We start from the raw sequence: 13,417 nt of genomic DNA on the forward strand, positions 1-13,417 counted from the left end.
CAAACCATTAGGGCCTAATGATTAGGCGAGTCTACGCAGACTCTTTGTGAACTGTGGACCTACGTAAAAAAAATACTAACAGCTCGCATAATATGTAAAGAGACGTGTTTGGATATTTGTGATTACTTTAGTTGCTCCAATATATCTGATAGCAACTATAAGTCCACTAGCATTCGCCAAATCTAATCGCAACTTGACATCACAAATCTCCGAAAGCACCAGGACCACATAAGCTCACCTTTATAATCCGTGCTATGCGACATAGTGGAGCCGGGCGGCGCGCTATGCGCCTTGCTCGCCGTGTATACTTGCGCGTTGTGTCGCACACACAGATACAGGGCGCTGAGTAAAGGCACTGCAAGCGCGTCGGAGGTCTCCACTTGGACGGCTGTTACACAGATTAGGGAGATCTTCCCGCGGGCGTAGTCGCCTAGTGTCATGCCGGCGCTGTGAGGAAAAGTCAGTTGTGTTTGATGATGATTTGGTTTATAATTGTACTAGGGACTAAGTCTAATGTTGGGTAAGCAACTAATAAATAGTATTTTGTGCAACAGGCGGTCAAAAAGGACTAGTGGCGTGGGTAACAATTTGAGGCGAAGCCGAAAATTGTTAATAAAGACACCACGAGTATTTTTTGACTCAGTTAAACACCGTTGCATATAAGTACAATACTTTTTCTTCGACCATGCACTTCGTTTTTAATGGTTTTCTAGAATAACTTTCGTGAAATTCACACTGTTTCCTGTATTTTGACGCAAAGGTTTGCACTGTCAGCGCAGCTGCCGAATGCCATCCCGCGCCATCACGCGCGTAGTACCGTTATAACAATGCGTTGCCATGGTTACAGAGCCAACCAATGCGTTTTTATTTTTTCGTTACTGAGCGCATGCGCGGAAAACCGGCGGACGCTGGCTTTGGGGAATAGATTTTTATGTAGGGTTTCAAAGATCTATGCACGACCCTGTAAATGACGAATAACGGGAATTTCGGGAGTAGAAATAACGGGAATTTCGAGAGTAGAAAAAAGTAAGAACGTTGCAGTAGTCTCAACACAACTTACCAATCAGTAAGAAGGACCGGGGAAACTTAACTGGTCCCTTTAAAGACAACAGTGGCCCATTTCTCAAAACTAAAAGTTACAACTAGTTACAAGTTACAAGCGGACGTCTCTTTCCAACTTGCCATATTAGACATTGACTACCACTTGTAAATTGTAGCTTCGAGAAATGGGCCCCAGAACGCTGATGTTCTCGCTGATAATCTGGTTTCTCTATGGATGTTGTTCACTGTAAACATCGCAATGTGTACCAGCACGGGAAGCATGGTCGCGCGATAGACGATAAAATATCAGGCCGTCCCTATCGCACTTACAAATAGTGCGATAGGGACGGCCTGCTATTTTATCGTCTATCGCGCGACCATGCTTCCCGTGCAGGCTGACATAATTACGTAAGAGTTCGACTTACTACTCATTGCATCCAGGGAACTCCGGAACGGGCAGGCCCTTATAATGGTGCGGGAAAGCGACCAGAGACAACAGTGCGCTTATGGCTGCCTTACGCAGTTCTCTCTTGTCTATGGAACCACACTCTAGCTTCGGCTCTCGCTCTGTGAGGATGTGCTCTAATGCTGTGATGAAGTCAGGAACTAGTACTAACACGCCGTCTAGATCCAATCTGTAAGTGAAATGTTGAGTTAGTCAAAAATAGTGACTTAAAAGAAAACGTAGGCCCTATCTTAAGGTGGCTCGCTTAGGTTACCCGAAGCTCAGGCTGCGTTAGATGGCGTTAATCTGCAAATTACCAGTCTTATTTTTTTTGTGGAGTCGTACAGGCATTTATATACTTTCAATTATGCTTCGCGAACATTTAATATTAAAATTGACGTATTACAACAAACATTCAACTTCTCATTGTAACGTTAATCCCCTTAATGTAGATAAATTTACTATTTTACACTATTTTTAAGTACCACTCACACATACAAACAGTGTTTTTGTATTCCTTCTAGTCGATAATTTCACGCGGCGACAGCTTGTTTAAATAGCCTTGCGGTAAATACGTGCCATCGCATGATTTGCATGGAAGTACTGAGTTCGAATCCAGGGCTTTTTCTCTTTTTTTTTTTTAATACTACGTCGGTGGCAAACAAGCATACGGTCCGCCTGATGGAAAGCGGTCACCGTAACCTATGGACGCCTGCAACTCAAAGAGTGTCGCATGCGCGTTGCCGCCCCATTAGAAACTTGTACACTCCCCTTTGCTGCGTGTGCACAGCAAAATGGAGTGTACAAGTTCAAAGGAGGGTTTGGGTTTTCGACGACTCAAAGGACAATAGACGGAACAAATTAGTTCCGTAAGTCCTCCCGTCGTCAGCACCCCACACCCTCGTTGAGCTCTGGCAGCCTTACTCACCGGCAGGAACACAACACTATGAGACACTATTTTTTGTTTTATTATTATACATAAATGTATATGTACTCGTACAGTAGTTACTGAGCGTTTTCCACAAAAAAGATTAAAAACCTATTCTCTTACATGGTAATAATTTTTGAGTTCGTCGAACTCAGAATTTCTAACATAATTAAGTATCCTAATCTGATATTTTAAAAAATTCCAAAAAAGTATAGATAAATTTTAGTTTCTAAACTACGATTCGAATGTTTTTTTTTCTAATTGTTTATTTTCGATGGAGCAAGGGTATTCAAATCGCTTTTGAAATCTTAAATTAGTAAATGAAAATGCAATAGTTAACTGAGTAACGTAATGCTTTAAAAACTCAAGTGGACTTTTTTATCTAAGGAGTAATTTCGATAAAATATTATATTTAGCGAGGGTATTAAAAGTTGTGTTTTATATCTCAACTTAATAAATAGAAAATCAAAATGACAATAAAAAAATCAATATGTTCTCTAAGATAAAATTGATACCTTCGGCTCTCCATTCTTGCTCGGTCAATAAAAAATACGAAATTTATATCCAAAAGAATACAAAAAGTTTATAGAATCCTGGGAATCGAACGCACCTTCACGGCGTGACAGACGATTGTTCACCAACGACGCCATTACATAACACGCTGTTACCGACGAAATTGGGCTATACATATATAATTATTTAAATATAAATAATAATGTCAAATCCATACTAATATTACAAATGGGAAAGGGTGTGTGTCTGTTTGTTTGTCCGTCTTTCACGGCAAAACCGGAGCGACGAATTGACGTGATTATTTAAGGGGATTTAAAAAAAAGTTTTTTAGTTGAAGGGATGAAGAGTGACATAGGCTACTTTTTGTCTCTTTCTTACGCGAGCGAAGCCGCGGTCAAAAGCTAGTTTATTATAAATGGGAAAAGCTGGTTACTCTATAATCTGAAGTGGAAGAATTCGTTGTTTCACCAAAGATAATGTGTGTTTGTTTGTTTGTCCGTCTTTCACGGCCAAACGGAGCGACGGATTGACATGTTTTTTAAGTGGAGATAGTTGAAGGGACGGAGAGTGACATATGCTACTTTTGTCTCTTTCTAACGCAAGCGAAGCCGCGGGCAAAAGCTAGTACAGCACGGGTAGCATGGTCGCGCGATAGACGATAAAATATCAGGCCATCCCTGTCGCACTATTAGTAAGTACGATTATAGGGACGGCCAGATGTTTTATAATTTATCGCGCGACCATAATTGCCTGCCTGGACCAGATTATATTGATGATAATTATTATTTGTAACCATTTAGTTAATATTGTCTTCAGTTACCGCGATAGTTACTCATGAAATAAAAACCATGAAAACGGATTAAATCGCGTATAATGAGTTTAAAATTCATCCCGATGTTTCAAACACTTTACAGCGTTCGTGGTCAACGGGTGACTGAGGAAAAATTACAATGTGCAAAAGCTACCCATATTCTTGTATATAACCATTTAGTTGTTGAAGAAAAACATTCACACAACAATAACATAGGTCAACCAGCTCAGTAAATGCAATACTTTACTAATACTATGCCCACACTATGATCTATGTATAATGTATTATACCAGACGTGTAATATTTTATTTTATCAACAAAGGCATAATAAAGGATTTTATTGTATTTTTGTATGAGAATAAAAAATAGGAAAGCAATATAGTAATAGTCAAATATTCCATTAAAAAAAAAAAAAAATACTTAATAAATCCATAAAAGTTCAAATGATTAAAAAAAACTTCGGACTCGAACCCACGATCTTCTGCATCATAGTCGGTCGTTTGACCGAGACGCCATTTCGATTTACATTAGCAGTGTCGAAATACACAATATGTATCTTTGTTGACAAAATGCGTCATTATTTCTGAGTCTGCTTGAGTTAACTAAACCAATATCTTTAAATAATTACTTGTCAAGAGCCAAATGTCACTGATGACAATGTCAACTAAAAATGCGCGAAATATGACGGCTCTGTGTCTGTACACAAAATTTGGCACGCACATTTACGTAAAATTAATAAAAAATTCACATGGATTTGTCCATGATTTCTGTATGAAACAATGTATTTCATTCACTACCGCGACGACGGATAATGTATAGTAGATGTATGCGCATATTTTTATTTAGTTGTAGTGTGCGGTGACTAAATAAATGGTAGATGTTTTTTGTATGGAAAGCGAGCCACCTTAAAAATCAAATGCTTGGCTAAAAATTAAGGCACAAATTTGATTACCTGAATATATCAGGTGCATTTAACACAACTGCGGGCGCAGTAGGTGGGTCTCTCAGCCCGCGATGTATAGCAGCATAGCAACGTGCTAGGTATTGAGCTGACACTTCTTCGCGGCACTGCTTTGAACAGAGTACGCGGCATAAAGCGCCTAGGGCTTCGGCGCGACCTGTGAAAGGGTATGTATGGATAGAAATCTTCTTTTTCGCTATACTTTCTTGGTACTTTTGAAGTTCAGTGTTTTTGTTGTTTTATGTATGTAGGTTTATGTGAATGTATAGTGTGTAAACGTTCAAATTATATTTCCCGAACTATACCTGGTTGGTAAGCTGCCATGTTCAGCTTGCTAGTGGCATCCGACAAAGATGGCGGCGGTGGAGTACCGTCGGCACGCTCTGAAAAATAAAACACCCGAATAGAAATCTAATGAGAGACGTTTTTACACGAAACTATAAATGAAATGTTCTGTGTCAAGAAGTCTGCTTTTCTATTTTTCATTAAAAATTAACGACAGTTAAACCGTGATTATCCGAACCATAAATAATTTAAACGCTGCCACTTATTCTCCTTGCTTTAGAGTTAAAACACTACTTGAGTTGCATAGGTTACGGTGACCGCTTTCCATCAGGCGGACCGTATGCTTGTTTGCCACCGACGTAGTGTAAAATGCTATTATATTTAATCGTATGGCATGCATGTTCAGGCAATCAGAGTCCAGCTTTGAGGTCATTAAGCCAGGAAACGGCTTCGGGTGTCAGGGCATTTAGATTCTCAGCTAGGCCAGGATAAAAGTGGAGGGCGTAGCGCCGGAATATGTGGTCAATGGTTTGCTCTTCTTCGCCACACTTGCTGAATATTTCCGAAATATATCGATAGTGTAATACTTACGTTGGTTGTTGTAAGACGGCGTAGTCCCAATGAGTGCCGCTTCGAACAGCCACTCGCCGAACAAATGGAAGATCGAGTTCACTTTCGGACGCAACGGAGTCAGCGGCGACTTCTCCGAATCACACACTGCGAAAAACGGTACCATTACTTTTTGTTTCGTGATTATTTTGGTGTGAAGACATTGTTGTCAACCCTTGCCTTTTTTGTCAAATCTTTACCACATCCGCGATTCTCTTCAATGTTTTTGCCATACCCACTTTATTTAAAAGAGTGGCGAAGTAATTGGTGCCGAATCTCTCCTATTTCCCCATGTTTCACTGGTGCAATTTTATTGACGTTAAAGTGATAATAGTAATATGCATTATAGGTACATATTGGATTTGATTGGTAATATTTTCCTCGCTCTGGGGCCCATTTCTCGAAGCTACAAGTTGTGGTAGTCACTGTTTAATATGAAAAGTTGGAAAGAGACTTCCGCTTGTAACTTGTGACTATCAGTTTTGAGAAACGGGCCACTGGTGTGATGAAATGTCGTATTTAGACAAATTAGACTTAATTGCTACGCTCAATGGGCCCATATTTTCTAAGAAACGAACTTGTAACACAGATAACAATTATTACGATACTGATAGCACGCTATAGAAGAAGATCTACCAGGGTAGCATACCTTGCGAGACGATAGAGTTAGGAGGCGTAGTCGGCGCCACGCTGGCGGGCCTGCTGCCTCCGCCGGTCAGGCCGATCAGAGATGACCGCGGGGTACCTACACACAAGTTAGTTAACAAACAACTGTTAGAATACAATCTAACTACACAAAGATTTAAAATAAAACAGGTAAAAATAAGTGCAGGGACCAGTGGTGAGAAGAAGCGAGCGTAATGCGAGTAGCTTCTGAGTCTGCTCCTTAGGGTTGGCTCACACCGGAATGGTAGAGACGCGGCGAGCACTCTTAGTGTGAAATAATTTATTTTATTTTATTTTTATTTAAACTTTATTGCACAAATTTACAAAAAAAGAGTACAAATGGCGGACTTAACGCCTTGAGGCATTCTCTACCAGTCAACCATTGGGCTAAACAGAAAGCTTAGTTTGGTGCAGGATTTTAAAAATTAAATAAGAAAACACAAGTCAGTATTATACTTTATCTACATATTTAAAAATACCAGTATCACTTGACTAAGTCAAACAGGTCGCGCGGCGCCGCTGCCAGCCGCTGCAGACTGCTGCCGGCCGCAGCCATTCCGGTGTGAGCCGACCCTTAGTAAATGTGCAGTTGTAGAAATGTTTTAAAAAACTTAAAAAAACTTGGAAATTTCTTGAAAAGTTTCCAAACTTTTCCCATGTCTATATTTTCGCAATTTTGCAAACTTTCTGTCGGCATATTAGTACAGCTGCTTAATTATTTAGGAAGCTTGACGCAACGCTTCACGCCTGACCGAAACGCACCGCTGGTTCACCATAGAGTCCGTACACTTCTGCAGGATCTAATAAGCGAGTTTTAATTTAATTTACTTACATTTGTACAATAAAGTCTATAAACTACGTGAACCCAAAATGTGCAAACCAAACAACACACTACGTTCACAACCAAAACTTTAAACTCATTTGTGCAAACCAAAAAAAGAATAACATGAAATACTTACCATATTGATGGAGGCTCAGCCGTGGGTGCGATTTTCACGCGTTTAGTGTGACAACGACGATGCCATTTGATGGTAGACGGAAAGGTCCGCTAACATGGGCCGCCTACCTAGCCACATCGCCTATCCGCCCGCTGAAACTACCGTTCCACTCCACTGATCCACTAAGCTCGTTTTCAAAAGTACTCACTATAGGTCGTTCCATAACCTTTGCTTAGGAAGTCATGTGCCAGCGTCTGCTGAATCACTCGTAGTTTCATCGGTCGTTCGCTGCCTTGGGTTAGGACAGCTGAGCGTTGGGTGTGCGTCAATTTTATCGCTACCAACCGTTGTCGCACCCTGCGACCTAGGGGTCTCGCTCAAACGTTATTTCCAGCCCCTAGGCTGAATATAACGATTCCCGATTCCCGAGGCCGAAGCGAAGGCAACCAGCAGCTTAGGCTGGCGTGTCCTAATGTGTCACAACTACAACATTAACCTTTCACAGTCTTATCCCTGGCCTTTCCAGCCTCGCGATGTGCGGGGGGAGGGGAGTGTCGCCCTCCTCAACGATTTGCGAGCCGCTGACGCTCGCCTCCCACCACCGCTCCAACGTTGTTCTAAAGTGAGACAGCTATAGCACTATATACCTTTCTCAGTCTTGTCCCTGGCCTTGCCAGCCACGCTGTAGGATTTAGCAAGTCGGCGATGTGCGGGGGGCGTGTCGCCCTCTTCGGCGATGTGGGACCCGCTGACTCCCGCCTCCCACCACCGCTCCGAGCCCCGCCCTGTGCCCATACCCGGTTCCTCAACTCAACACCCTAGTCTCAAGATGGTGCATCAATGTCCTTTCATTTAGACATTTTAGACAAAGAAAGTTTCGTTTCACCGAAAAGGTTTTGATTTCTAACTTAATAAGATTTGTCATGAGAATTACATTTCAATACACAATTTCAACGAAATAAAAACTCTTTGGTGAAACGAAATTCTGTGAAAGAAGTGAAATTCTATGAAATAGTATGAATTCTGTTAAGGATTTTCTAAATAATTAACAATGTTTTATACTATGTACTATCAGCTGCAAAAGTGGATGGTGAATTTATCAATGAATTCATTCATAATTTCTCCATGCACTTTTGCGGCTGATAGTACATGTACCTACGTACTGAATGTAAGGTTAGCCAAACTATTGTGACATTTTTAAAAATATTTTAAGCGGGTTACTCACGTGTTAAGTCGATATAGCGTTTGACATGTTTCGATCCATTTTCGAGGATCTTTCTCAAGAGTAGCGACCCCGCCTTTACATGTCGAGAGCGCGACGCAACATGTCGAACGCTATATCGACTTAACACGTGAGTAACCCGCTTAAAATATTTTTAAATATGTTTGAGTCTCACGAGAGTTTTATAGTTATTTATTATGACATTGACAGGAATAACTAGAACATCATATTAGCACAATAAAACAGGTACCTATATACTGGAAAAAATCTCAGTTAACAGGTTAACACTATACTTCAACATTGGGTATGTTGTGAAATTTTATAACAGATTTTGTTAGCATGACTTTAATTTCTACCATATAATATTTTACTTTACAATACTACATTACCACGGAAATACTAACTGCTTGTAACAAATTTTGTATTTAGTGCTACCTTGAAAATATGTGCCACGGCAATAGATCTAGCCACCGGCTATAACGCAATATGAAATGAAATGAAATATTTATTTAACTTAACGATTTACGACACTAAAAACGATAATAAAAAATTAAAAATACTATAAATGGTTTCACGTCTTGACATGCTTGTGACAGCTATCACTGTGGTAAAAATGGTTCGATGTGATATATTCAAGTTACTTATTGTACCAGAGTAATAGCTGTTACAGGCATAGTAACAAGTGAAAAAATACCTATACAAAAGACAAGAATCCCAAAAATAAATCTAAATCAACAATCCCACGGTGTATAACACAACCTTGTCCCATCACCCAAACTCAAATCACACAACTGCATAAAGCCTCAAAATCAAAGTATTTTAAGTATCAATAGAAAGATTAACGCGACAGTTTAATAGTTTGTAAAATTAGAAAACCAATACAGCAGGGTTAGCACATGATTGCCGCGAGAGTATGTCGCCGCGAGATAGACTACCCGTCCTTATATCATAAATACAGTTAGAAGGAGACGTGTCATCTATCTCGCGGCGACATACTCTCGCGACAATCATGTGCTAGGCCTACAGGGTGACTGCTAATGTTATTGACCACTATACATAGTCATTATTAACCTTCTCCTAAGTAATCAGAAAAATATAAGCGAATACATATAAGTTACATTGTTGAGAGTAAGACATCCAACTACTACTACATAGTTGTTTTTCTCACTGCATCTTTGACAACGTTTGTTTCACCACTTTCACCCCATGATTTATTGGTATAGAATGCCTAAACGCGCCAAGTCCCCCATTTGTACTTTATTATATTGTGTAATCAAGCTTAAATAATAAATAGTGGTCAATAACTATAGCAGTCACCCAATAACGAATCAAAATTTGATTTTCCCTTACAACCACATAAGAAAGGTTCATCACTGAATTCACTGCACAGTTTTTTGCTAATAGTACAAAGGCAGCATAAATACCGAGGAAGGCGTCGACATGAGCTGCGAGACCGCGCATGGCATTATGGAAGATCGCCGGCAGCGCTTGCAGGCACGGGTGCTGCGACGGGTCGCGCGCTCCCTCCTCGAGCACTGAGTACTGTAATGTATTGCTGTTATCGATTTCTGGACGCCTGGTAATAGGCTAGTTTCCTATACTTAAAATAAAATATTTTATGCAGTGCACGAAATAAAGTACCACATAATTAGAAGAAATATATGGACAGTAATTATGTTAAACCATAATTTCTATTTAATAAGTCAAAGAGAAGGGTATAAAGTAAACGAATTGACCGTGACGTCACTCCTCAGTATTTCATAGTAATTCCATATTAGCAAATCGTTTTGACAGTTCTAAAAAAGAAGCTGATTTGACTAGTAGGAAACTAGCCTATTATGACTATGCGATGTTGAATAAAAAACGGTAAAACAATGTGGCAGCTGTATGGAAAATGCAGACGAATCAGCCCCTTTAGATATCGCAAACAAGTCGAACACCAGTTCGATGTTTATTTGAATCTTTATTTTAGAAAAGTGTACGACATGAAATTTTGTGTGGCATGGGAGTTTATTTCCTTGGCGGCGAAAATAAAGAGAATCTTTTAAAGGAAGCCTATCTTTTCGGTTATTTTGGGTCTTTTTAATACCTGCAAAAAGTCTGGAGTCTGGCTGATGACATGCGGCCGGCAAAGATCCACTGGGTTTCCAATGGTGTGGAGTATGCGGTACCAGGATTGCATGACCGCTTCGGCAGACATGTCTGGTGGGATCAGGTTAGCGTCTTCCTCACCTGCGCGTAAAAAATGAATGTTGAGGGAATCTAATGTTTGAAGTGTTTACAAATCAGTAATCACATGTAATTGATAACTTACTGATAGGCATCTTAGGGAACGTCGGGCCGTACATATGGCGTAGTAGACGCGCCGTAAGACAGAGTGAAACCCTTGTCCATTGCTCCGTCAGTGGTGCGCGGTGCCGCCAGCGAATACATTGTTCGCGGAGCGTGCGCCACAGCGGGGGTGACGGGAAACATCTGTAAAATAAATTGATTGAGACTCGTGTCCGACCGAAATTTCACTTTTGACATAAAAACATGCTTTGGTGCAAACCTTTCGGTCGCATCGAAACTTATGACCCTGTTCTTTCAATTCGCTTGGATTGCGCTTGCTGTAGCCAACAGTAGGAGTAAAACAGACACTATGTCAGCTAGTAGCGAGTTAGAGTGAGACAGTACCTGTGACACGCCAGCAGCCACACTTCTAGCAAGTTAGCAACACAGCTAACACTATTCTACACAGCTGATCGGCCGAGGAGTGGTGCGGGGCGGGAGGGGACAACAACGCTCTCGCTGGAGCCAGCAACAGGAGTAAAAGAGACACTATAGCAGCTAGCGAGTAAGAGTGAGAGACTTATAGTAACTGTGACACGCCAACAGCCACACTTCTAGCAAAACAGCTAGGCCTTTTCTACACAGCTGATCCGACGAATGGTGAGGGGCGGGAGGGGAGACCAATGCTCTCGCTGCAGCCAACAACAGGAGTAAAAGAGACACTATAGACTTATAGTACCTGTGACACGCCAACAGCCACACTTCTAGCAACACAGCTAAAACTCTTCTGCACAGCTGATCAGCCGACGAGTGGTGCGGGGCGGGTGGAGACAGTAATGCCCTTGCTGCAGCCAGCAATAGGAGTAAAAGAGACTTCCACTCAGCAGCGCCCAGGTCAGCTGAGCCGGCGACGGTGCGAGCGAGACGGAGAACCCGGTGGCAGAGCACGGCCTGCTTGCCGATGAGGTCGCCGCCTGTAATGCGAAGCGAGGTAAGCCAGGTCGATGGGGTTGCAAGCTTAAGCACAAAGATGGCGGTGGTGTGAATGTTCCGTTGCCTTGTTATGACTGTGGTTGCATTATAACATTGCGCCCTCTATATAATGTGCTATTGATAATTTTTCTCTATTTATGGAAAGAAAATGAGTTAAGTAAAGCAATCTGACTAGATTGATGAATGGTATATGTTTCGTTTTATATGTCTTAAAATACCTAGCCATAGGAACTTGGCGAGATGCGAACTCGTTGCGCACTTGCCTCGCTTTCAACTCGCTCGCAAATCGTCAATGTGAAAGAGTCTTAAGGACCAGTTACATCAACCACAGTCGAGGTCACGACCGCAAAATAAATATGGAAGTAAAAGATTTGGTGCAATTTATCCTAAATTATGTACATACATACATACATAATTATTTAATTAATTAAATATAATTTAATTCAGAAATACATTTCCCTAATTATAATCACGCCTGTATCCCATAAAGGGGTAGGCAGAGCACATGAACTACTCAAGTTTCAGTGCCATTCTTGGCAAAAAGGGGTTGAAAGAAATCGAAATAGTGCCTACGCGACAATTTAACCCATATCTCACAGTCAACTTCTACGACACCCACGGGACGAGATGGGGTGGTGAAATTCTTAAATCCTAAATAAATGTATCAAAATAGCAGTAATAACCTATCAGTACTAACAAATATTGCTTTAATAAGAGCCTGATCCAAACGGAAAACGAATTGCTTTTTTTGGCCTTCATTAAACGGTTTAAGCGTGGAAGCTTTAATAAGAGCCTGATCCAAACGGAAAACGAATTGCTTTTTTTGGCCTTCATTAAACGGTTTAAGCGTGGAAAGGACATAGACAATAAAAGTTCATTTTAGCTGATTTTACACTTATATTATTAGCAAGAAAAATTAGTAATCGTGCAATGAATTAGTAAGGAAAGCGTGCGAAGATCAAGCGTTACCGTTACTCACCCAGCTCCGTCTGATATATGAATGTGAGTGCTTGAAAGGAAGAGCAATGGTGCGTTATAAAACCAATGTAAATTTACAATACAGTTCACCAGATACGCCACTCGAAAGAGACATTTAGATTTAAGAATCATTTCGTCGGTGTGGGTGGTCGCATGCGATTTTAGTTACATTTCGGACTAATGAGGTGACATACAGTCTAGCATACCAATCAAATGGCGCAATGTAATGAAACGTATGCGAGTTCACGCGCCGTGTAAATAGATCTTTCGTTACACCAGATCGTTATTAATATTATTCACTCGAGGCAATTTTTTTGACGCAAATTATATTGTGTGATGTAAACTGATGTTCTTTATTAGAGTGGCATATCTGCACTGGTGTTAAGTAATCTGTGCTCAAATCCAAACTAAACGTAAGAATTGATTATGACAATCATTTATAAGTAATGTTATATACACTGTATACATAATGAGTGGGAAAATATCAAGAAAATTACCCCAATTATATTAGGCAGGTACAGTCAACCAATTCGAACCCTAGGCCACTCTACAACCATGTCAAAATGACAATGCCACTGTAGAACTATGTCACAGTGACGTTATAAAACAGATTGTAAGGAATCTCATACTGCTTGTCATTTTGACATGGTTGTAGAGTGGCCTAGGGTTCCAATTGGTTGACTGTACCTACATTTCTGAAGCAGAACCAGTGTTAATATTTTATGTACGAATGGTATTTACATGTTTATCACTATT

General features: G+C 40.6%; 2 protein-coding genes across 10 annotated transcripts in view; both read right to left on the reverse strand.

Moving 5' to 3' along the window:
* The window catches only part of LOC125234127 (NAD-dependent protein deacetylase Sirt6), a 309,879-nt gene that overhangs the window by 219,525 nt on the left and 76,937 nt on the right, over positions 1-13,417 (reverse strand). The gene's annotated exons all lie outside the window — the stretch shown is intronic.
* Positions 1-13,417, reverse strand: part of LOC125234119 (ral GTPase-activating protein subunit beta) — a 31,024-nt gene that overhangs the window by 13,739 nt on the left and 3,868 nt on the right. For 4 of the 7 annotated variants that reach the window (XR_007177935.1, XR_007177932.1, XR_007177934.1 and 1 more), the window contains exons 4-15: positions 12,663-12,692; positions 11,430-11,664; positions 10,734-10,894; positions 10,509-10,651; positions 9,844-9,961; positions 7,845-7,982; positions 6,243-6,338; positions 5,576-5,701; positions 5,005-5,082; positions 4,691-4,856; positions 1,467-1,676; positions 239-447 (exon numbers count right to left, since the gene is read on the reverse strand). Coding sequence is in view for 1 of the 7 variants with exons in the window: in XM_048140309.1 (XP_047996266.1) it covers positions 239-447; positions 1,467-1,676; positions 4,691-4,856; positions 5,005-5,082; positions 5,576-5,701; positions 6,243-6,338; positions 7,845-7,982; positions 9,844-9,961; positions 10,509-10,651; positions 10,734-10,894; positions 11,430-11,664; positions 12,663-12,692 (1,710 nt within the window). In the remaining 6 variants the exon portion in view is untranslated. The remainder of the gene's footprint in view (positions 1-238; positions 448-1,466; positions 1,677-4,690; positions 4,857-5,004; positions 5,083-5,575; positions 5,702-6,242; positions 6,339-7,844; positions 7,983-9,843; positions 9,962-10,508; positions 10,652-10,733; positions 10,895-11,429; positions 11,665-12,662; positions 12,693-13,417) is intronic. The other 3 variants (XR_007177933.1, XR_007177936.1, XR_007177937.1) reach the window with 3 other exon arrangements.

This window comes from Leguminivora glycinivorella, chromosome 15, assembly GCF_023078275.1.
Source record: "Leguminivora glycinivorella isolate SPB_JAAS2020 chromosome 15, LegGlyc_1.1, whole genome shotgun sequence".
In the NCBI taxonomy this organism is placed as follows: domain Eukaryota; kingdom Metazoa; phylum Arthropoda; class Insecta; order Lepidoptera; family Tortricidae; genus Leguminivora; species Leguminivora glycinivorella.